Source organism: Eretmochelys imbricata, chromosome 24, assembly GCF_965152235.1.
Source record: "Eretmochelys imbricata isolate rEreImb1 chromosome 24, rEreImb1.hap1, whole genome shotgun sequence".
Classification (NCBI taxonomy): Eukaryota; Metazoa; Chordata; order Testudines; family Cheloniidae; genus Eretmochelys; species Eretmochelys imbricata.
Genome location: NC_135595.1, coordinates 5,570,556 through 5,595,273, shown reverse-complemented (window position 1 = coordinate 5,595,273; position 24,718 = coordinate 5,570,556). Strand labels below are relative to the sequence as shown.

At 45.2% G+C, this 24,718-nt stretch overlaps 1 protein-coding gene across 2 annotated transcripts in view; it reads left to right on the top strand.

Moving 5' to 3' along the window:
- Positions 1–24,369, top strand: part of SMG5 (SMG5 nonsense mediated mRNA decay factor) — a 44,311-nt gene extending 19,942 nt beyond the window's left edge. For both annotated transcript variants that reach the window (XM_077840894.1, XM_077840895.1), the window contains 13 exons: positions 530–738; positions 1,691–1,828; positions 4,645–5,355; positions 9,150–9,319; positions 10,174–10,249; positions 10,708–10,883; positions 12,031–12,189; positions 13,282–13,341; positions 14,326–14,485; positions 15,825–15,915; positions 16,985–17,059; positions 17,652–17,790; positions 19,054–24,369. In XM_077840894.1, the coding sequence (XP_077697020.1) occupies positions 530–738; positions 1,691–1,828; positions 4,645–5,355; positions 9,150–9,319; positions 10,174–10,249; positions 10,708–10,883; positions 12,031–12,189; positions 13,282–13,341; positions 14,326–14,485; positions 15,825–15,915; positions 16,985–17,059; positions 17,652–17,790; positions 19,054–19,137 (2,248 nt within the window). In that variant the 3' untranslated portion in view covers positions 19,138–24,369. The remainder of the gene's footprint in view (positions 1–529; positions 739–1,690; positions 1,829–4,644; positions 5,356–9,149; positions 9,320–10,173; positions 10,250–10,707; positions 10,884–12,030; positions 12,190–13,281; positions 13,342–14,325; positions 14,486–15,824; positions 15,916–16,984; positions 17,060–17,651; positions 17,791–19,053) is intronic.
- The last annotated feature ends 349 nt before the right edge of the window (positions 24,370–24,718 follow it).

The following is a 24,718-nucleotide window of genomic DNA, read 5'->3' as shown; positions in this document are numbered from 1 at the left end:
ATGGCCCCCTCAAGGATTGAACTCACAACCCTGGGTTTAGCAGGCCAATGCTCAAACCATTGAGCTATCCCTCCCCCCAATGTACTGCTTCATATCCTGGCCATTACTACATGGGATGAAAGGTCAATTGTGACTAGTTTCTCGCTGCTTGGGTCAGCCATGGAGGCAGCACCTTCATCCCAACAGTGAGGAGTTGAGCCCCTCACTTCATTCTCTAGTGATCCATCCTGGCAGTATAGGAGACACTCCGACAGCTGTTTACTGTGTCACTTTAGTTTACACTCTGTAGGGATGGGAAAGATTGCTCAGATTATCTAGTCTTTCCCCCTCTGCCTGTGCATGATTGTTCCCTTCAGTATATTCTCCAGTGCCTTGTCCTATCTTGTTCTAAATGACTTAAGTGATGACTGAGCTTGCACCAGTTTTTGTTCAGTATCCACATGAACGTTCCAGTTGCCGGGAGCTTGAGACTTAACTTGGTGCAGGGCATTTGAAGAGTAAATTTATTTGTTTTTCCCCTCACGTTAAGCTCTGTGGACTCTGAGCTAACATCTCTTTGCCAGTCGGTGCTGGAGGATTTCAACCTTTGCTTGTTCTACCTGCCTTCTCCTCCTAATCTGAACTCAGCAAGCGAAGATGAAGAGGAATATGAGTGTGGATATTCCTTCCTTCCCGACCTCCTCATCTTCCGCATGGTGATCATCTGCCTGATGAGCGTCCACAGCCTCAAACGGGCAGGTAATCAGTGCACTAACAATGAACACTGGTGGCTCATCGAATTGTAGTGCTGTGAGAGAAGAACATAAATGCTGAACAAGATGACCTGTCTATTCTGGACACTCATCTTCCATAGAATAAGGCAGTGGTCTCCAAACTGTGGGGTGAGGGGCCTGAGCCAGCCCGCATGGGGGGCAGGGCGGGAGCGCCATTCAGCCCCACTCTGCCTCCAGCTCCACTCTGGGCCAGCCCCAGCCCTTGGCTCCCAGCCCCCAGGAGGGCATGGACAGATTCCATTATGGATAAGGGGAGCCATGACAGAAAAAGTTTGGGGACCACTGGAATAAGGGGACCCACTTTACACAGATTAATTTAGAACTGGGTAACTCCTATAATCTAACTTGAAATTTGTTAGTTGTTAGTGATGGAGAAGACTTACTATGTTGTATTTAAATCTATCTCCTGGACCGGGTCAGGATTGCTCCCTACAGTGTATTTTCTAGTGTCCAATTCAATGTGCAATGTCCTAATTAATGATGCATCCACCACTTCCTTTGGGAAAATGTAGATGAAGGATAACCATCTGGTATCGGAAGGATGTCATCACCGAGAAGGAAGAGGAATTGTTTAGAGTGTGCAGCTTCTCTCCCTTCTTGGTGTTTACGTCCTTCAGATACCAGATGGTTATCCTGCTTGCCAACACTTTTTTCACTATAATAGAAAGATCTGCATAAAAAATGATTATTTCCTATCATTAAGGTGAGAGATGAAATACTGGTGATGCCACCTTGGGCTGATTTATGGATTGAAGTTTTTTCAGAAAGTGGAAACCCCTGGATATTGATGCCACTTGTCAAGATGGCTGTGTCCTATGCAATTAGACAGTAAATCTTAAACGTATCTTATTTGACATCCATTTTGCTGCAGAACAGGGGTAGTCTATTCGCTTCACCTCTGTGCTGTCCTGTTGCAGGTTCAAAGCAGTACAGTGCAGCCATTGCTTTCACTCTGGCCCTCTTTTCTCATCTGATAAACCACGTCAATATTCGCCTGCAGGCAGAACTGGAAGAAGGGGAGAATCCAGTTCCAGCGTTCCAGAGCGACGGCACAGGTAATAAGAGGGAGGTGGTGAGTGCTGTGTTAGCTCAAACTACTTCCCTCTCTGTGGCCACCACGCCCCTTTCCTGAGTGTATTCAGTATGAGCTTTGTAGTGCAGTGCACAGCTATGGGTTTGCAGAGCTGAGTTTGAAACGCTTTGATCCTTCACTGCCAGGCTGGAAGCACTAGGCACAAATTGTATGCTGAGCACCGAGGGAAAGGAAGTCCCCTCTTTTACTCCAGAGTGCCCTGTTCTGGATGACTGTGCTTTCATAGGAAGCTATCAGAGGGATGCTTGCTGCTGTGAAAAATAGGGAAGACCCTCTGGGTTCCAAGGCAGCCCATGGGGAAGTGGTGGGGGGCACAGACTAGAGACATTTGCTAAATCGTTGAGCAACAACTTCAGTTTCACAAATGTGACCAAAGTGCGTGTCCTCCCTGTCTTGTAACACCTCCGCTTACTCCTCATTCATTTCAGGGTCTAGTTCAAATGAGTCCTGCATGGCTTTTAAAACTCTCCATTGGCTTTGCTCCAGCTGAACCCATGGATCTTGTCTGTGCCGTTCTTGCTACATCCTCTGATAAGTTGATGAATGGGCTTATATGATGAGGTTGCCTGCTATAGAAGGGGACTGGACTCGACAACCCAGCAGGCCCCTTCCAATCCTGCATCCTCTGTTCATCTAGCACTTCTCTCCCCTGTCCCATTTCATGATCTTACAGTTCATGCAAGAGGCGCCTTCCCTGTTGTCTGGAACAGTCATTCTGTATCTCTCTCCAGCTCATTCTTCTTCAGTATCTCTTCTCCATGTTCACTGAAAGTAGGGCAAGAAGTAATGGGCTTAATCTCCAGCAAGGGAGATTTAGGTTAGAGATTAGGAAAAACTTTCTAACTATAAGGATAATTAAGCGCTGAAGTAGGGAGGTTGTGGAATCCCCATCATTGGAGGTTTTAAAGAACAGGTGGGAAAACACCTGTCAGAGAGATTCTAGGTTTACGTGGTCCTGCTTCAGTGCATGGGGCTAGACTTGACGACTTCTTGAGGTCCCTTTCAGCCCTACATTTCTATTATTGTAGGATAAACTGGAAGTCTTTGGTCTCCAAGGTTGCCTGTTGATCAGGCTTTTTATTTTCTTTCAAGTCCATTCAGCTTCGGGGAAAGCTGAAGTCCTGCCCCTTCGTTAATTCTGCACAATCACTATCTTTAGAAAAATGGACATTCAGATTTTTCTTGACCCAAGTAATGTACTTGAAGATTCATATTAAACAGGACTCTCCAGTATGTGGCCAGAGATATTTTGGATGATGTAATGACCACTAATTAAAGATGGGAATAACTTAACTCTTATGCTTATAGGTGGAGGTTAATTTAATTAAATGTTGTTGTGTTGGGGTCTTAATCACTGGCCTTAAGCAGTTCCACCGAACACACCAAACATATCCAGAATAATGTACAAACTAGTCTGAACAGTAATAGTTGTATATCTTTAGAATGATGGCATGCTTGTGTAGTTCATTCATTTCTGCAGAAGAGGAATTTAACTTTAGCTTTCTTTCCTTCTCTCCTTCCTTCCTTCCTTTCTTATAAAATTAGTCGAATGTTTCAACCTGTCTTGACTACTCCTCTGAGAAAATTCCCACATACCACTGCACTGCAGTGTTGTTTAATAAGCTATTGTGTTTATATAGTTGATGCAGATTCTCCCCCAGCCTTGGTTTTAAATAAAACAAGGTGAATTAAGCATCTTAAGACACTGAGCGCTATCGGTCTAATAAGAAAGGTGGATTAGACCAGTTCAATCCAAGATTACTGAGAGGAGCAGTTCGTTTTAATTTTAAACCTTCTGACATGCATGCAAGTATCCTGCCCCTTTGCTATATTGTCAGCAATCTGAAGTGCATGCAACACGTTTTAATTGGAAAGTTAAATACAGGCCTATTTTTAAACCAAGATTTTTATTTTAAATGCATCTCAACTAAGACGAATTAGCCTCTGGTCGGATGACTGAATTCTTGGCAGAAGATTGCATTTTTATTAGTCAGTGAATTTGTTTTCTTCTGGTAAAACGTGTGTATTCCTCTCTTGCTAAGGACCCATTAAGAAGTAAAATTTTCTCTGTAGTTAACTGCGTGGGCTCTTTCATTGGAAAGTTGGGCTGGGGAAGAAAGTGGTTTTGTGTTTAAATGAATTTTGTACTGGGGTGGCAGTCTTGAAACCTGAAGCCACGTAATGACTGATCAGGTGCATCTCAAACAATATGAAAACAAGCTTCTTTAGACTTCTGCTTGTGTACTCCAGTCTTGTCCTGGACAGACTCCATGTCTAAGGCCCTTGTGGGTTGTATAATATGGATTCCATAACTAGAAACTGGATTGAGATCTGTCCATTCATTTCATACTAGCTGCCCATCTACCAGCCGTCAAATGGAAGTGGCTTTCACTTGCTAGGTACAACTTGAGCAGGATTTAAACCAGTGTCATACTGAGTGGAACACCTGTATTTGCTAGGATAAACTTCTGCTGCTGGCTACTGAATGGATCTGGGGATTAGTAAGTGCCATTAGGAGGTAAAGGAATTGTCCGTAATTAAACTTGTCTGTTTCTGTGCGATTGGGGCTTGGTCAGGGAGTTCACATCACTTCACTTGTTGGTGCTTACGTTGACGCATTTGTAAAGTGGGATTATCTCCCAAGGGTGCCTTGAAACATCCTCTGATGAAAGCTGCTATAGAAGTGAGACACCAGCGCTTTCCCCGGCTTGGGATTGGCCACCTGGTTGGGTTGTACATCAAACAGTTCCAAGTTTTTTTGTTTCGGGTGTCTTGCAGATGACCAAGAGACCCGGGAGCCCTTGAACTCCGTTGAGAAGGAAGCAGATGCTGACTTAGCCAACCACCGGCCCAGCGATGAGCAGAGGAAGAAGGACAACAAGAAGAGCAAGAAATACTCCCGTCTCTCCTGCTTGCGCCGCCGGCGCCATCCCCAGAAGGTCGATGAGAGTGATCTGAGTGAGGGCTTCGACTCTGACTCCAGCCAGGACTTCACTAAGGGCAGCGATGGCTCGGAGAGTGGCTCAGAGAAAAGTGACGAGGAGGTGGAGACAGCCTTTGATGTGGAGACAGACTCAGACATGAACAGCCAGGAATCCCGTTCCGACCTGGAGGATATGGAGGACGAACCAGGGGAGGAGGGATGCGGCCGAACCAAAAGCATGAAAAATGGGGCCAAGGAGGCCTTAAAAAACTGCATGGAGGGGAGCGGGCTGGTGGACTCTAAAAGCCTGAGTGTCTCCAAGACTGAGAATTCAGATGCTGCAGTCAATGGGCCAGGGTCCATGGGCACTAATGAAGCTAGCATAGCCAGTAACCTCCAGGCCATGTCCACACAGCTGTTCCAGACCAAACGCTGCTTTCGCTTGGCCCCCACCTTCAGCAACGTCCTCTTGAAACCAACTCATGAACCAGCTGCCTTGAAGCAGGTAGTGGACAGCAAGCCTTGTGTCAATGGGGATGTGGAGAAGCCCGGCTTCCCTGAGCAAGGTAAGGATGGATACTTGGTTACAAATTATATCTTTACTGGCATGGAAGAATATACAGAGCTGGGTAGAAAATGATTGAGCAGTAGCAGTCTTCTCGAGGAGTGAAATCTATCCCTGTGCAACACTTTAGTGCATTACTGTGCACTACCGTGGCACCTGGGAGCCCCAGTCGTGGACCAAGACCCTGTTGTGCTTGGTGCTGTACAGACTCAAGATGGTCCCTGCCCCAAGAGGCTTACAATCTAAATGTAAGAAAAGAGACAACAGATGGATATAGGGAGCGAACAATGAGGTACTGTTTGTCAGCATGATACACTGAAGTCCCTTATAGCCCTGTTTTCACCGGAGTGGGACTTAAGTGGTGGATAGGCTGCCTGTTTGCATAGGAATTAATTTCACCCTTAATGCATGGAAGGCCAGATCCATATGTTACCGTAAAACGAGAGGGCAGTGCATCAGGACAGTGTTGTATAGTATTTCTGTGTGACGTAATAAAAGATGATTAACCTGTTAACACAGAACAGTTTAGTGAGATAACTTTACTTATTGAACTAGTTTGAGATAGTTTGTAAGCTTCTGTGCAATAGGCACAATAATATTTCCAACTGGGTGTTTAGGGGCTTTATTAATTAATACGGAGGGACATTATAAGTCGGTGTGTTTCCCAAAGTATGTGCTGTATTCCCCTGTGGGATGCAAAGGACAAACTGAGGAGGTATCAGTGGAACTTAGTTCTCAAAAGTGTCATCTTTTATTTTTAAAGTCTCTAGCTGTTATGGTTGTGAAGAAAACCTTCAAAATGTGAAGCAAATGTAACTTGTACAGAGATGTCTGCCTGAGTTTTCAGCGAGCCTGACATAGTATCTCTGTGGTCTGAACTGCCCTATTCATTTCAGTGAGTGCTGATTTACATGCCAATGAGAGTTAACAGTGTTGACATTTAAACACTTTGCTGCTCTTCAAAGCGTGTAAGAAAGGAGAGGAAAGGTCGTGTTATGAAGAGCTATACCAGCATTTCCTAAAGTTTGGGTGCAGAGGATTAGATTGCAGGGTGGAGATGATGTATAAATTAAGGCTTTCTCTACACTGCAGAGCCTGTTCTGGCATAGTTCCCTAGTGTAGATGCAGCCTAAGTGGCAGGAGTTCTTCTGCTGGGATAGCTACACCACCTCCCTGAACTAAGCTAATAGAAGTACTCTTCTGTATGTATAGTTGCTTCTGCGTGGGGGTTTTGCTGGCACATGTTGACTAGGGGCTGTGAATTTTTTCACACTCTAGATGACATAAGTATGCCAGCATAATTTTGTAGTGTGGACCAGGCATTGAAGGGTAGCAAAAGAGTTGAGGTCAGTTTCATTTTCTTAAAAGGGGGATCAACTTTAAAAACTTTGGGAAATGCTGTTATAACCTGTTCAAAGGGAACAGTTCTGATAGATAAGAGGTGCCGGGGCTACTCCAGAGAAGGCTGCTGGAGGGATGGGGGCATTTCTACAGCCCTCAGCACCATAGCGTCTGGACCACTCCTCAAAATCAAACCCACTCGGAGACTCTGGCTCCCCCTTACGTTCGGAGCTGGTGTCCAGAGAGGCTGGTGCTTTCCACGCTGCACTGGGGCACCTTGGGGACACACATGGCTGGGAGAAGGACTCTCACGGCACCACGCGGGAGAGTCTGCAGCTCCAAGGAGGTGCTATATATATTTTTAATTTTATTTTTTTAAATCTTTTAGGGGGAGGGATAGCTCAGTGGTTTGAGCATTGGCCTGCTAAACCCAGGGTTTTGAGTTCAATCCTTGAGGGGGCCATTTAGGGATCTGAGGCAAAAAGGAAAAAAATTTGGATGATTTAGTTGGGGTTTGGCCCTGCTTTGAGCAGGGGGTTGGACTAGATGACCTCCTGAGGTCCCTTCCAACCCTGATATTCTCTGATTCTATGACTAGGTTTTTCTCATCTCTGACTTCTGTGGTAGTATGAAAAGCAGACTTAGCACCATTCTTCTCTGTTGCCCTGCATTGTACAGTCATTTATACCATTGCAAAGTATGTACAAAATGCTACTGTTCTGATTTGCAAGTGTTTCATAGAGCATTAGTGTAAATGCCTGCACAAGGTGTAGGGTAATGAAGAAATGGGCCATTAATGTTTAAATGCCAATATAAAGTCACCAGCATATCTGTAAAATTAGTTTTGGGTTCTGTGTTTTTGTCAATGCTTCCTGATGAAATTCATTCCACTCACAAAGCTAAAGGTCTGTTCAATTGCTAGTGCTGCAGAGTCTAGCTGAATTTGAAATTTTGACTGTTTTACTGCTTATTAAATCATAAAAATGTTGTGATTGGAACTTAACTGGCAATTAAGTTAATGGTGAATGAGGCAAATAGAATCCAGGTGACTCTCCCCTAGCTGTACTGGCTTGGTGAGCTCTGCAGAGTTCACAGAAGTGAAAACTTGTTTGTGTCAGTAAAAGTCAGCAGATTTGACTGAGTGACATGCAAAGAGCAGAGATGTGGCATTAGGGGCAATTTCTATACACTGTCAACCATAATATCACATCAGTCTTTAGGTTTGTAGGGCCAGATTCTAACTTTTGATGCACAGTAGATGGCACTGCAGATTTCTTAAAGCTATTCAGTGACATGTATTATTCAAACAAAGTAATGTTCTGGGAGAGAACAGATAGAAAAAGAGATGATATAATACAAGTGCATTGTCTGTATTTCAGATAAACCACTTGGGCCAGTCTGGTCTTGTTTGTTAGTGACTCCTTCCAGCTTCCCTTATATCCGGGAGCAAGGAAGCATTTTGCATCGAGCTCAAACCTAGTTTCCATGGGAGTGCAACTCTGAGAAGGACTCAGGCTTTGCCTAGGCTAAGATTTAAAGGTACAGTGTGAGATCATGTTAACTAGCTTGAGCTAACTAACACCTTCTAAAACTCTAGTCAAGAAAAGGCAAGTTGTACTCTAGCATGCTAAATCTGGATATTTAGAAAGGGATAGATCAAGTTAGCTAACATGATCTAATGCCACACCATTAAATCCTAGTCTAGACAGAGCCTCAGGGCTTGTCTCCCACTTCCAGGGGCTGGGGGGGGGAGGGCAGAGGGGTGACCGATGTGCAGCAATTTGAAAACCCGCTAAATCAACCGCCGATCACTCTCCCGTGGACTTTGGTACTCCACCGGAACAAGAAGCATAAGGTAAGTCAACGGATAAGGATATCACGGCACTTGATGCAGGTGGAATAAAGAAGCATTCTTGTCCCCACTGAAGAAAGGATAGGCAGGGAGGATCAGAGGGTCACTAACTTGCTTAGGATAACACAGCAAGTATGGGGAAGTTGGGAATCGCTCCCAGGTGTGTCAGCTGTTCTTCTAGCCACTAGTTTATTATTACTTTTATTATTTGATTACTGTAGTGCCTAGAGATCTAGAGATGGACCAGGACCCCCTAGTGGTAGGGGCTGTACAAATGTAGAACAAAAGGCGGACCTTTCCCCAAGGAGAAATCTAAGTGTAAGAGAAGAGAGAACAGATGGATAAGCGAACAGACAGGAGAGTACAAGGACACAGTGAGACTATACTGGTCAGCATGATGAGCCTGCTGCCTTCCAAGAGATAGTTACACCAATCAGTAAACTACTGTTGTGGGTGTGTGCGGATGAAGCAGGGAAAGTTGAAGCATCTTTCCCTTCCCACTCCAGTGGTGACTCGCTGTGCAAATGCCAATATGGTTTCTTACCAGGTCTCCACTTGATATTTAACGCAGGGTATCTTTGCTCTTTTCGTTGTTGTTTCAGATGACTTGTCCGACTCTGAAGAGAGCATCACCAGTAACAAATCCTGTCGGAACGAGAGATCCCTCCAAGAGAAACTAGAGATCATAACCAATGAGGGCCTGCTTCCGACTGTCAAGGTGTTCCTGGACTGGTTGAGAACCAACACTGACCTCATCATCATGTGTGCCCAGGTGTGGGGGTTTTGTTTAAATGTACACTGTTAATGACAGCGTCTCTTAAGTGTCAGCTTGGGTGATTATATTGTGATAAGCCTCCCTGTAGATTCAGGTGGATACATTGTTTGTCCCTTCCTGGCATAAATAATGATTGTGACTTTAATGTGTATTGTTAAACAGATCCCATGTTGCACCATAGATTCAACAGCAACTCAGTGATGGGGGTAGTGATCTCTGTGCATGGTTTGCAAATCAGTGTGTTAAGTTTGTAAAGCAGTTTGGGATCTCTTGGGATGAAATGTATTATTCATAATCAAATTACTTCCTCTCACTTTTATAACTATGTTATTGTTAGGTTCTACCCTACAAATACGTTTTGGTGATGGGGGAACAGGGGATTCAGGGTTATTAAATAGCCCTGACCTAGAAGCCATGAGAATGAGACAAACCCACATTTAGACACAGGGATCATCTATCACGATTGCTATTGAGTCTTCTGTCTGTTTCAACAACTCGCCAAAAAAATGAGAGGGTGGATGTAGAAGCAACTGCTGGTTAGGTGGCCTGCTGGCTAGGTCAGGAGACTGGGCATCCATAGGCCAGAGATTCTATTCTTGACTCTGTTAGTGTCTTATTGTGTCTTTGAACAAGTCATCCTTGCCTCTCTGCCTTGGTTTCCCTGTCTATCAAATTAAACTAATCTCTACTTCACAGGATGTTGAGGCTTAATTATTTGCAAAGTGCTTTGAAGTCTCTGGAAGGTGCTATCAAAGTGCAAAGTATCCTCATAATTATTTGCATCTATCTTGACTTGAAGATTTGCATGACTTGATTTATTTTGCAGCCTTTTTTTTTTTTCCTTCTTCCAGAGCTCCCAGAGTCTATGGAACAGACTGTCCGTGCTTCTGAACCTTCTGCCTTCTGCTGGAGAACTGAAGGAACCAGGTACCGTCGGAGCCCATCCCGTATCATTATCCTCCAAACAAACAATGCTCCCTGCACAGATTCAACTCCTTATTTTTCAAACCTAGTTATCAGTGGGGCTTATAGCTCATTATCCTGCAAGGTGAGAGTAACTAATGCAACGTGGTTTACAAGGATGATGGAATATGAGTAAGGCTATGTCTACCTTAGCCTCTGTTGTGTTGAATCATGATTCAAGTTAGTTACCTCCCATGGTTTGGTTAGCTAGTGTGGATGGAGTCAAACTGTACTAAAGCAGGGTACTTGATTGACTGGCTCAAACCTTAATGGAAACTGGTAGCATGCCATAGACATTCCCGTATGACCAAAATGCTTGAACTTTGAAGAACATAAAGCACAGCATAAGACTTCGGACCTCAGCTGTCCTGGCATCAGTGATGATCAGTCACATCTTACTGTATTTCCCCCCAACAATCTAGGGCTGGCTCTTGGTAACGAGGTCAAGGACTTGCTGATTGGCTGTGAACTTCCAGACTTGAGCACCAGCTTGCTGCTTCCAGAAGATGTGGCGCTCCGTAACCTGCCCCCTCTGAAAAATGCACACAAGAGGTTTAACTTTGAGCAGGACAGACCCATACTCTCAGCGGTGGAGGAGGTGAGGATAGGCGAGCCCTGGATTCTTGCTACCAGCTAAACTTGTCTTGATAGAAACTTTTCCTTATCCTAGCAACACAGGAGGAGAGTCTAGTTTTATTGTGGGAGAGAGTGTGCCCCGAACTGAAATACCTTTGTGAACCTCAGGATGATTCACATTGCTTCTAGCTCCATCGCCCAGGCAGTGTCCAGAAACTTCCCTTTCCCCTCAAAGCAACGCAGAGCTGCTACCTATGGGTTTCTTTGCTGTGTTTAACCCCTCACCCTCCTTGTCTGGATAAATCAGTTGGGACGAGTCTTGAACCGTTTGCAGGCTATCTCCTTTAGCCCTGTGTCAGTGACGATGACTGGCAGTGGCAGAAGAATTGGCATTGTGCCATACTCATGCCCAGAATGGCTTTAATTGTCAGCCCAGCTGCAGAGTAAAAAGGGCTAAGATCATCATTACTGCATAGGGGAAGGTGAGATATTTAGGGAGAAAGTCAGGAGAGTAGTGGTCCATCTAATTTTGCTACGGCAATCTCTGAACTGCCTGATGACTTAGAGCACATTAACATTTGTCCACCTTTGCTACCTGATTTTTAAGGGAATGTTATGGCCTTTGATCTGGGAGCTGCGTTTTTAAAAATGTAAGATTCCAGCTGAGGAAGCCCGGGGATGAATTCCTGGATGTCTCCTCATGCTTTTGGTGCTCTGTGGAGAAACTCTGAGGCAAGATACAACAATCCAAAGCCGAGTACAGTCCCTCCTTTTACTAAAGCCTGCTTAGCTGTCCTGTTAGTTATGTCACCCCTCTTCAGAGAGATGACGACTCAGGTTCCAACGATGGGATAACTGGCCGGCACAGATTGCTCTGAAAAGCCAGATGTCATTGTTCTCGGTTCGAAAACCCTGATTGCAAATATTTCAAAGCACTCTGGCTGACTTTCCTGCACCCCTGACCCCATTTATTTTCTCCAAAGAATTATCATGTCCTGCATCTTCAGGAACATTCACAGAATTTTTCACTGTGTGTGTGTGTGTGTGTGTGTGTGTTTTTAGTCATTTCCACCTTTTTCTAAAAGTTTAGGTTCCAGCTTCTCAGCTAGCACAGGCTGCTGCCAGGGGGGTGTGGTACATCTCATGTCAAACCATCTCGTTCCTTGCAGTCCGTGATTCGTATTTGCTGCATCCGCAGCTTTGGCCACTTCATCACCCACTTGCAAGGCAGCATCCTGCAGTTTAATTCGGAGGTCGGGATCTTCATTAGCATCGCTCAGTCTGAGCAGGACAACTTGCTGCATCAGGCCCAGGCCCAGTTCCGCATGGTGAGTTGGAAGAGTCTTAGGCTGTGTCTACACTGCCACTTTCAGCACTGACACTTTAGTCGTTCAGGAGCGTGAAAAAACACCCCCCTGAGCGGCAAAAGTTTTAACACTGAAAAGCGCTTTATCACCAGGAATGCCGATCAAGCTACCACCGCTCATTCAGGGTGGTTATTTTTTTATTGCCGGAAGAGCTCTCCCCAGCGATAAAGCGTGATTACGCTGCCCACCTCACAGCGCTGCAGGCATTGTAGACGTACCCTCAGAGGGGCTGATGCTCTGGTCTGTGACATGCTGGCATCCCAGACTAATGTTGCCATTGGCTCCTCTGCCTGGCCGTGTGTTCCTGAACAAGCTCGGTAATGGCTCATAATTGACACACTTTCAGTGCCTAGTGAGAGAAGAGGTTGGCCACATTCCTCTTGGGAAAGCTGCTTGCCAGGAGCAAAGTGCATCTAGGGACAAAAGTCTGTTCCTGTTGAGTCTTGCTGTTTCGTAAGAGGATAATCCGCCCCACCAAGTTGTGAATGAAAAGTCATAGATAATCTGGCGTGCTAATGAATGTGCCACAAGCATTGTCCCCCAGTGTAATGCAGGGAATTGGCTCTAGAGAGCTGCCCCACCCCCTGGCAAATCATTATTGTGTAGTCTTTGTGCATGGGAAAAACTCCATCCCAGATTTGCAGCTTTGGAGGACCAAAGTTTGTTGTACAGAGCAGACGCAGTTTAAGAATTGGCAGAACCAAGCTTTTTTTCCATCCTGCCCCACCAAAATTTGCCTCTGCCCTCCTCAGAGGGGGATGGTAATCCATTCTTCCTCTCCCATCGGCTGAGACAGCTGACAAGGTGGGCCAATCATGATGGGGACTTTTGTACCCGCTCATTTCATACAAGCCACCCTCAGATGGTAACAACTGTCCTGGTTGGCTTGGGTTGGATTCAAGCTGGTGACCTGGAGGCAAACAGTTTCTCTCCCTTTACCAGTCCCTTGAGCGATTTGTTCCCCTTTTCTCAGTACCTTTCTGGAAGTACATGCTAATCACTAGCCCACACTCTTCCTGCTAATTTTATTTTTAACTCTATTTTTAAAACTAGGCTGCGGAGGAAGCTCGTCGGAACAGGTTAATGAGAGACATGGCTCAGCTCCGACTGCAGGTATGAGATCCCAGCTCTCAACTAAACCACCAGGTCTGTTAACTTAGAGTTAAATGTCCAAGCGCATGAGTGAACCTGGCCTGCCAATCTTCTATTTGGTACACTTATGGAAAAATCATTTTCTGGTCATAATTGTTCACATCTCATTCTTAAAAAACCCCAAACAGGTCAGCCCCTCTGTTTTGACCTAGTGTAATAAAAACTGTAGAGATCTGCCTCTTAAAACAGTACTGTCTGATTTGAGGCGTGGTTAGAGCAGGGGTACTAAAAATCAGGACTCCTGGGTCCTATTTCCAGCCCAGCTCCTCAGTTGCTCTGTGACCTTAGCAAAGATCTCCCATTCTGTCACAGTTTACCCTTCTGGAAACAGGTATACGCATTTCAAGGGCCTTTGGTAAGACGTTAGTCAGTCGTTTGGGATATTGAGATGCAAGGCACTGTACAAACACAAGGTAGTATCATCCCCATTAGGTGCCCCTGTGAGTACAGATTTGGAGAACTCCATAAAGGTATATGCCAGATGTGTGCTGTACATGTTATATATGCTCTCTGTAAAGATAGGGAGACTCTTTGAACAGCTTATTTTTGTCAAGAAAGGAATAAAAGGTCTGGCTCATGGAAATATTCAGAGGTATGTGGAGTTTGTGTAGATGCCACATTAATGGAGTGACAGATAAAAACGGTCAGTCTACTCAGGCACCAAGGATGACTCAGTACAGGCAGGAACCCTTAACCAAGGTGATTCTTGCTCAGATGCAGAAAGTCAAATTTACGGCCTGATTTGAGGCTGAGAGGGAATTTATACCTCGCCTTGGGAGAGTTTTCACCATCCACTGGCCCAGGGAACACATTTGTCAGGATCAGGCGGGCTCATGCCATGCGATTGGGGAAGTGGAGGGGCTGGGCTGCACATGACAGGAGGACCATCACTCTTTCTGTTTCTGCATGAATTCCTAATCTGGTATTGCTGCTATCCTGTTTCAGCTGGAGGTTTCTCAGCTGGAGGGGAGTCTCCAACAGCCCAAAGCTCAGTCTGCCATGTCTCCTTATCTTGTCCCAGACACCCAAGCTCTCTGCCAGCACCTCAACATCATCCGGCAGTTAGCTACCAGCGGCAGGTTCATCATCATCATCCCTCGAACAGGTACAATTAGGCTCCTGTTTGCGTGTGTGGTTTTGAAGGGGTTCAAGCCCAAAGGCTTTCAAGAGAGTCACGCTCCCTTTGAGAACAATGGAGAATCCTCTCTGTCCCCCGGCTGAGAACAGGAGGGGGGTGTCAGGTGCTGAGCTCTGTTGGAAATCGGGCCCATGGTTCGTGAGTAGCTCGGCAACCTCCAGTAGGTCAGAGGGAACACTGGTGTCTGGATTTCCCCTGCAAAACTTGTCTAGTGTTCTTGTATAAATGTGCAAGGAGGTTAGTGACTCTTAGAAAGCTGAGGCAAAGACAGCCCCTGTGTTGCAGAGCTTTGGAGAATGGTTGGCTTAGCTGGTGTGCTGGGGGAATCTATTCAGTCTTATGACAACCAAATTACCTCGGGTTCAGCCCACATTGCTATGTGCCTTGCCTGATTTGTGGTGGCTGTTTTTGTGATTTGTGTGAAATGAGGTGGTGGGCAAGTTCCCGTTTCCTTAATGTTTGTGAAGGGCTTTGAGGATGAAAATAGCTATAAATACTACATATTCCCCCCCAACTTTGTGCATCACTTTGTAATACCCTGTGAACTTAGAACAACCTGTTCTTGTCTGCCATACACCCCCCTTTCCTTCTTCAGACCCCACTCCTTAAATCCTGTTTCTTCCATAAATCCTCCTTGTATTGGTTTCCTGCACCAGAACTTCTATCCCATGTTGGTTTTCCTATAGATTGCAAGGTCTTTGGGGCAGGGACTCTCTCTCTGTTTTGCATAGTTCCCCATGTATATTCACGACACTTTATAAACAAATGTCCACATCTCAAACCACTGGCCACAGCTGGCATTCATTGGCACCCTTGTTTGCATTCTCAGCAGAGATCAAGGACTTAATGTTTCATGGAAACTGATCTTCCTGTTTACCCCTAGGAAGGCGAGCTCTTCAGGTCAGAGTTAGAGCAATGTTGGGACATTGTAGGGGAGCCTGACCTGCCCTGTTTTGTGGCTAGAGGATCCTATTCCCAAGGGCTGTGAGTTCAGTGCTTACTCCCAGCACTAATTACTGTTTTACTGAAAAAGGCTCCTTGCCTCAGGAGTAGCAGCTGAAAATCATTGCATAGGTCCTTCTTTGGCCGTTTTATTTGTAGCTCAGGCTGGAGTCTAACATGGTTCATCAGCTAATAACTGGAGAAAGGTCCAGGTCAGCAGCTGATTAGTTTGTATTTAGCAGCAGCATAAAGTTATTGCCACCTGCCAGAGGCAATTCCACAGCTCCTAGAGTTCATGCCACATGTAGGATTAACCTGCAAAAGGCACGAGCAAACTAACTTTCTCACTTCTGTTTTTTATTAGTGATTGATGGTTTAGACTTCCTGAAAAAGGAGAATGCAGGCGCTCGCGACAGCATCCGATATTTAGAGGCAGAATTTAAAAAGGGAAACAGGTAAATACCCTTTCCCTTTGGTTTTAAAATAAATGTATCTGTTTCTTATGTAGAAAAAGTCCTTCAGATAAATGGTGTTTTGTTCAGATAGAACACAGAATAAGAACAGAATGGGAAATGGGCACAGTTAAACGTATACCAGGGCAGTACGAAGAGGGCACTGGCAGCACAATGATTTAATGTGGTTCATGGATGGATCCCAAAACACACGACTGTCTGACCATCTCTGTGTATCTGTAGGGACCACGTTACTTAGTAATGAAATGCAGCCACTTCTGGTGTGGGAAGTTGCAGCTGCTTATTGATGCACAGCATTTTAGGACAGGAATTGGGGAATGGTTTTTCCAAAAGAATTTCAAGCATATAGAATGTAATCAAATCCCCTTAAGAACAAAGCGGCTGAGTGGCTAACAGAATATGCAAACTTTCCTTAAAATCAGGTTTTATATCAGCGGTCCGATATTTGCCACTGTCTGGTCCTATCTTTAGAAAAAGGCCACTGGGGTGATGCTGGAAATTGTTCCTCTCTGGTCTACTCGCGTGCACTGAGTCAACACATTGGATAAAGGAAAACTGCGTGTTCTAATCTATTTGATCTTTAGAAAGTCTTTGACAAAGTTTCTCACAAGAGGCTACTAAGGAGTCATGAGGTGAGAGGCAAAGTACTGTTATGGATTAGAAATTGGCTGAGAAACAGAAAACAAAGATTAGGAATAAATGGTCAGCTTGTAAAATGTCAGAAGGTTAATGGTGTCATGACCCAGAAATCTGTGTTAGGGCTGATGGCACTTTACATGCCACTGATCTGGTGATGTGCAAACAGTGAGGTATCTACATTTGAAGGAACATCAAATTATTTAGGTTAGTTGAGACTAGAGAAAGCCATGAGGAACTTCAAATGGGACCTAAGCAAGCTGGGTGACAGGGCAGCACCTGCTTTTGGTAAACATCCAGCAGTACCAAGGAAACCAACATGCTTAGAATCATACAACTTCCTTTGCTTTAAAATATTGACATTTTCCCTTTTAGTAACCTCCATGTGGACTCAGCAAATCTGCTCTTTCCTCAGGTACATTCGTTGCCAGAAAGATGTTGGGAAAAACTTTGAGAGGCATAAACTGAAGAGACAGGATTTAGATGCCTGGTAAGGTTACAGCTTAGCACCACCTTTGGAGTTCTTACTTTCTCATTACATGCGTGCCAGGTGGGTTTTGGGATGAGGTGCCACCTTTGGGACTAGTTACATAAATTTGGGTTGCTAGATTTGATCCTATTCTTCAGATTGTTTTAAACCTGCAAAACAAAGGGGCTGTGAGGTCCAGTGTCTTATCTACTGGAGGAGGATCATATCTGGCAACCCATACTCATGCAACTAGTCCCACTGGGACTCAGGACTCCGGGTTCTATTCTCATCTGTGCCACTAGACTGCTGGGCAAGTCACTTCCTTTATCTCTTCCTCAGTTTCCCTCCTGTCCTTTGTCTGTCTTGTCTATTTAGATTATAAGACAGTTGGGGCTATGACTTTCTCATATTATGGGTGTGCATGGTGGGGTCGTGATCTCAGGGCCTCTCAGTGCTACTTTTAATACAAATAATGGGGTTGAGAGACACTGCACTGCTAGGATGAAGCTTGCCCTGCAGCTGTATAAACTTATGCTTTTGTAGTTAAGTGAAATCAGTATCTGTTTGCACAGACACAAATAGCGATTTGATTTTTCTTACATCAATGTGACAGGAACCTCTATAAAATATTGGACAGCTGCAAACAGCTGACTCTGTCCCAAGGGAACGGAGAGGATGACACCACAGGGATGGTTACCATCATAACTGGCTTTCAGCCGGATGATCCAAGCAAATTCTCTGCACCCATGCAGGTCAGTGTCTCAGAATAAGGTAACTGGGTTACAACAACTGACAAAATCCTTCCTGACCCCAGGTAAGGGAAAAAACTCCTTTCACCATCAGCATCCTTTCTGCAAGTGTATTTTCTGCCTGGGCCAGTAAGTGCACTCTTTTTCCACAAGCCTGGGTTATAAATCGTGGCCCTTATTTTTGTTTGCAGTAGGGCGCCTTTACACTACACTGGTAGCGCAAAGGGGTCTTTGGAATGGGCATAACTGTAACTTACGCCATTTTAAAGCCCCTTTATGACGTCTGAGCTGCGTAAAGGGGCCCTAGGGTGAATACAAATCCGACGGTTTTGGTTCTGCATGGGCACTTTTGCTGAGATTTTCAAAGCTGCCTAGACGCCCAACTCCCATCAATTGAAATGGCAATTGTATGTCTATATCCCCTTCTCTGCTTTGAAAATCTCAGCCTCTGTGTAGGCTGTGCCCCCTTTGGAAGAGCTGTGGCTTCCTATATAAGGAATAAAGTGTGCCCCTTTTCCAGGTTCTTCTCTTGTCACTGATCTTGTGCTCTTGAGGATGGAAAACAGCAAAACTTCTAAAACCATAGTTCCATGTTGTGTACAGGAATTGTTCAGGGTGGGCCAAAGGGGCGGAATTTCATGTAATTAGAGAAAAAAATGACAAAGAGAATTTGAGAAGGCTGTCAGGAAATGTTTCCCAACTTTGAGCTCAGTCAGCCTCAGTCAAAAAGCCCCGTTCCTTAGGAGATTTAAATTTGGTGGACAAAGTTCTGGAGACTCTATTGTGGTGGTTGGACGATAGATTACTTTGGGAGACCAGTGGGCTTTTCCCATGCCAACGTTCCATGATATTTTACTGATGTCTTCCCCTGCCCCACACACAGAGTCAAGGAAAAATAAAAATCTAACTCTGAACTACCTAATAAAATAAAAATTCTCCTTCCATTGGCAGTAGGGAAGGGAAAGAGCTTTTAAACTGAGGAGGGAGGTTGATCTTGTGGTGAAGGCACTGGACTGGGGCTCAGGAGACCTGGGTTCATTTCCTGGCTTTGCCACATGTTCCATGTGGAACTTAAAGTGAGTCATTTAATCACTCTGGGACTGAAGGATAACACTTCTCTCTCACACAAGGGTGTTGAGGCTAATACCATCCCATGGTGATGGGTGGTCATGTCAGTGCCTTCACAGATAGTATCATCCAGTCTGCTGTCTTGGCAATGCAGGAAAAAATTCCCTCTGTGTGTGATTGTCTTGTTTTTGTCTCCAGTCTGCTATCCAGGCAGCAGCCAGTGCCAGTGTAGAAATAAAAAATGTTCTGGAGTTCTACAAGCAGTGGAAGGAGATGGGCTGATGGTCAGAAGGGCATCGGGTTGGTGTACCTTTCTCTCCCCCTCTCAGAACGCGCGGTGTCTGAACGAAGGAAACAAAACACAGGCGAGACTTGACACGAAGAAGCAGCAGCAGCAGCAACCATGAGAAAAACAAATCCAGTTCCGGCACGCACACAAAACACCCACAACCCACACCACGAACAGACGACTGTACATCTCCAACAGCGCCAACTGCTCTGAGAAGAGAGACACCTCAGCGAGGCCAAGAAGAGATCTCCCCTTCTCCCGGTCGGCAGGGATGGGCGAGAGACGGGCAGTCGTTCATCCCCCTGCTTGGTCGTCCCCAATAGTCAGGCAGCTCCCTGTATGTACTTTATTTAAACAAGCCAAAACCAGGGCAGTGGAAATGGAACACAGAAGGGGCTAGCCTCCGGGGCTGGGGACAAAGTTCCAAAGAGTGCTCTTTGTTGGGAATCTGGTGATAGGAAAATGAACACCTTTTTAATTAATTTTTCCATCTTCTTTCTTTTAATTCTTAGCATATATATATGTGTGTGTGTGTGTATGTGTGTGTATACATATATATATATATACACACAAACACACATATATATATATATATATATATATATATATATATACATATTTAAAAAAGTGGAGTTCCTTTGGGGTTCTGCATCCTCTTCAAATGTTAAAGAATTAAAGAGAACAAGGAAATGATGATGCTATTTTTAAACAGAAAAGCAAAAAAAAAGTTTTAGGAACAAATATATTTATTCCTCTCCGGCCCTTTCCATACTGGGGGGAGTGCAAAGTGATTATTGCCTGTAGAGAAAAGCACCAGACGGAAACCTTCCCTATCCCGCTAGGAGTTTGGTGTGCATTCCTTGCTTTTGTACTTGTTGCGTGTTTTGTGAGCCATGATAGGTCTAGCTTGGGCTGTTTGAGAGAATCGGAGGAAAGGATTCGTTCCTCCTCCTAAACGACCCCCGCCCCCAGCATTAGGTCTTTGTGCAGGGGAGGGTACAGGTTGAATGCAATCCAGGCTAGTTGCTGGTAGTCGTAATGGAGCTGCATTGGATGCTTAGACAGTGGCAAGGGTTGTTGATTTGGCTCGAGCCTGCTGAGACTCAAGAGACAAATTGGACCTGAAAACCTCTCCAAACGGTCCCTAATTCCTCTTCCTTATTTTGCAGTGGGATGTTGGGGGAGGAGGGGATACAGAGGATTTTCTTAAGCTTATCAACGGTCTCTTCAGTTGCTCTCGGACTCAGCTTCTTCTGTGTAAAACGAGGGGTTTGCAGAGCTTATGTAGTCCCTAGGAGCAGGAGGGGGAAATGCAGTGGTCACTGCAAGTCAGTGTCATCTGGAGCTGGCTCATGGACTGTTCTGTGCCTTTCAGTCAGTACAACAGCATCCATAAAGGAAGGGAAGGCAATAGCTGTGCAGATGCTGGAATCAGCTCCCTTTGTTTCCTGCGAGGTAAATTTACAAACCTCTCTCCTGCACCCTCTCTACGCATCCTCCATCTGACTTCTGGTAACACTGATACCTATAAATGAAAAGCACATTGCTATAAAGATCACGAAGCACCGGGTAGAAGTTCCATCTCTGTTGATCTGTGTCCCTGTATTTTCAGACCAGATGTCCCCATCCACTTGAACCAGCAGTAACTATGCAAGTAATGAGTTTAACCCACTGGTCTCTGTCCAGCTCTTTTTAATTTGGCCTGACAAGATGCTGCTATAACTGGTTATTAATAGTGTACTACGAATGGACCATTTGAAAACATAACCATTTGCAATACCTACAGATTTCCCAGCATAACGCATCATACCAGAATTGCAAAATGTCCCATTTTGGTTTCAGACCAGTATGAATCCCACAGGATTCATCCACTTTGCAGCTTAGATCATTTTGCAGCCAGCAGCCTTGTTGCTCAGATGAAAGGCCTTGGAAAGCCAGTGTGCTTTAAAGGTGATTTTATTCCTTTGGAAAGCAGAGGAGGGCATAAAGGGTCAGTGTTACTAACCGATTTTCTCTTTATGTCTTCACCTGAAACTTGTGGTGCTTTACTAGGCCATGCCAAGAAGACAGCGTAAGCAAAAGTGCTGAATGGGGGCTTTCACCCGCTTCTGAAGGCTTCCTGTGTTTACAAACAGATTTCAGCTGTGGTATGTCCCCAGGTGGAGTTTAGTGCATGGCATTTATCCTTTCCCACACGCGTGCAGCTATTTTCTTTTATCAGGTCTGTTTCTGTTTAGCTCATGTTTTTATGTAATGGAGATGCAAAAAGTAAAAAAAAGACCTACCCTGTGTATGATGTCTCCATCAGAACCCTCCCACCTGAGTTGTACGAGCCAGAGCGGTGTAGCTTTGAAGGTGAAACCAATTCACCCCCTGCAATTCTGTCCCTGTTTTTGACATGATGCTGACCAGTGCATTAAAGTACACTCCCCGCTCACCCACACGTCTAGGTCATCTTGAATTCTGTCTGGTGGATCAGACTTCTCTCTGACTTGGGTGTTCTGCCCAGCTCCTCTTGGTAGGACGCAAACTGGAACCCACAGCCATGAGTGAGTTGTAGCGGAAGCAAGATCTGCACTAAATGAAGCTTTGTCACAACTGATTACATCTCTAGTCCTCGGAAATATTTATTTTTTTCTCCCTTCCGGGGGTGCCGTCTGAGACATGCTGTTCTGGTTTTGTAAAGAAATGGGAATAGTTCTACTGCAGTTAATATCTAAAGCCCAGGATGGGAGCTGTTCAGATGTAGCATATTCCAATGGCCACGGATGAGATTAAGGGGGGGGAAAAGCTGTGCAAGTGAAGCAGAAACTGAAAACCAGGCCCCAGCAAACAGATCCCATTGGCACTGCAGTTAGTTATGATTTCCAAGGCAACAGTGCAACCCAAAATTGGGACTGGAATCCTAGAGCCAAGCTTTGTGAGGCAGAGATCATGGATAGAATGGGGGTGCGGAGCAACTACCCAGCACTGCACAAATGTGACCGGGAAATGAGGATGATGCTAGGGAAGAGGAGAAGTCTTGGCACAGAAGAGATGTCTAGCTTGATGCCACAGCTCCTTGTCTTTTGAAATGGAATGACTGTTTGAGCAGGCTGTTGATGGGGGGCTGTTTTGACAGTTGCAGTGGGGCTGTGCAAGACATTTTTAAATTTCATTTTTTGAAGGTGTTTTTTTAACCTCAAATTTATTTTGTAACAATAAACGTTGCTGAGCTAAAAAGAGATCCCCCTTCGTGTGTCCAGAAAGAGAAATCAAGGCATGATTTTTTTTTTTAAAGGGGGGAGTGTGTGTCTGTATTTTATAAAACATCCCTGTCTTGATGCACTGCCTGTCTAAAGGGTATTTTTGGTCATATCGCAAGTGTTTTGGTCATTAAGGAGGATGGGAAAGGCCCCTTGGTTATCCTCTGTCATGAGGAGTGTTGATCGCCCCTTTTGCTCCGTATACATCTTCAACCTTCTTTCTGCTGAGATAGGAAGCTTCAGGCAGGGGTGGCTAGTTTTCAAAGATGCATCTTGAAGCTCCCCAAGCATGCTTTTATCCTTCAAAAATGTGTGGCCATGCAACCGTGATTCAATGCAAGCAACACACTTTCTGTGCCCTTGCCGGATTTAATCTGAACTGGAAAAGGGATGAAAAATAGCGTCTGAGTCTGTGGAATAGCACAGCCATAGATCAAGGCACCGAGGAAGATGGCACGTTGTTCCCTCTTATGAAACGTTTTCTTACATTGGGCTTTAATTGGAGGCACTGCTTGATTCTTTTCAGGAGAGGTGCAGGGGAGGATGCTTTCAAGGCTGGATCCCACAACTCACAATGGGCCAAAATTCCCAACTAATAAGTTGGCACAGGTCTGTCAAAAATATGCAGCAATGATTAAATGCATAACTGGAGCTGTGCTGACTTAAACCAGCAGGGGACTTGGTCCAGGAATCTCAAATCCCAGGCTAGAATTCAAACAGAGGTGGCCACTTTTAATGATCAGCAATGGAAGTTGCTAATGCCAAGTATTTCTCCGAGGCTAGATCACTAAATGGCCAGTGGGGGACTGAGAGTTGATGTATTGTGGCCCACAGCACTAGTGCCCGTAGCTGCTTAGCGCTGTGGCTCGGGTCTTACAGGAGTCTCCCACAGCGTTCAATAGCACCACCCTGAGCTGTAGCTGCAAACTGACCTTCCACGCTTTCCTAGTGCAGCATTCAAGCCTTGCAAAGCCAGCTCTTCCTCTGCGAGCTCTTCCTCTGCTAATGCAAATGGTGCTATCTCAGTAGCTACCAAAAACCTTCTTAGACCATGTCCAAACTAGCCCCTGGGGGGAGAAATGTTAACGCAAGCGTCATAACACCCGCTATGCTGGTAAAAAGAAAAAAAAAAAGTGCTTTATGGGGTTGAAACCATTGTTTTTAATTTAATCGTTTTGTGTGTTTCTGGGCTTTGTTTTTCTTTTCCTTTTTTCCCCCTCCACCGAGTTGGATTCCCAGAAGCTTCAGCACGACAGCTGCATTCACGGAGACTGTTGGTTTCTGCGGGCTAATGTCGTCCTTGATTTCTCATGCGGGTGACATGTTTGTTTTGCCAGCAGCCGTCTATATGTGTAGCTATGGGTGAAAAACGCTGTTCGGTGTGTGTTGGACACTGTACTGTATGGGTAGGCTGTGCCAAAAATTCTTTATTTTAGGCTGTTCCCCCACTCTGGTCACACGATTTGTTTGAATGCCGTTTGAAACGACTCAGCTTTTCCTTCTTGTCATCTAGCAAGGGAGCTGTTTAAAGGGGGCGGGGGGAATACAGTGGGATACCAGCCGATGATGAAATCAGAGGTCTGTCGGGATGAGAAGGGAAATGACCATGGGTATGGCTTTCCCGTAACCCAATCCTTCCTCTGCTTCTGCAAACATTACAACCAATGTTGAGAGAATGGTTGCTGGGTTGGAGTCAAAGGAGGCTAACGCTCACTCTCCAGACATTTTATAGCAAAAACGACCTCTAGCCTGTGGATTCACAGTTCAATGGTGATTAACCAGGGAGGAGTGGGCACACTGTCCAGGTGATGTGTGTCCTAGCGGAACCTCGCCACACACTTGTCAGTTGTCTGATAAGATGAACTCAAAGAGGATTTGGGACACAGGGGGCACAGGGCCTTTTGACCTCTGATTTCATGGCATGCGTCTGACCGTGGTTGGAACACATTGACTGGCTTAATAAAGTACAAGATGTTTGTACCTCCTGATCGCTCCATTCATTATTTCTCCCCTTTATTGTTTATGATCGTTGAGTCCATCCCTGGCACACAGAACGGCACCTTTCTTGTAGATCTGTGCCTGCCAGGCTAAATTGGACATTTCTCCAACTACTTTTAAATGTCATTTTCACGCTGACTTCAGAGACGCAGATGGGAGTTCGTGGCACAAGTTCTGTCTCGCCAGGAAATTGCCTTTCATTAGATTGGCTCCTGGCATGTCATGAGTCGTTTTGCTCTCTCCGGTGAGACTGAGTGGGCATCCCTCTTTCTACTGAGTCCGCTGTCTTTGTATTAGCTGGTGAATATGATGCTTGTGAAAGTTACCAGAC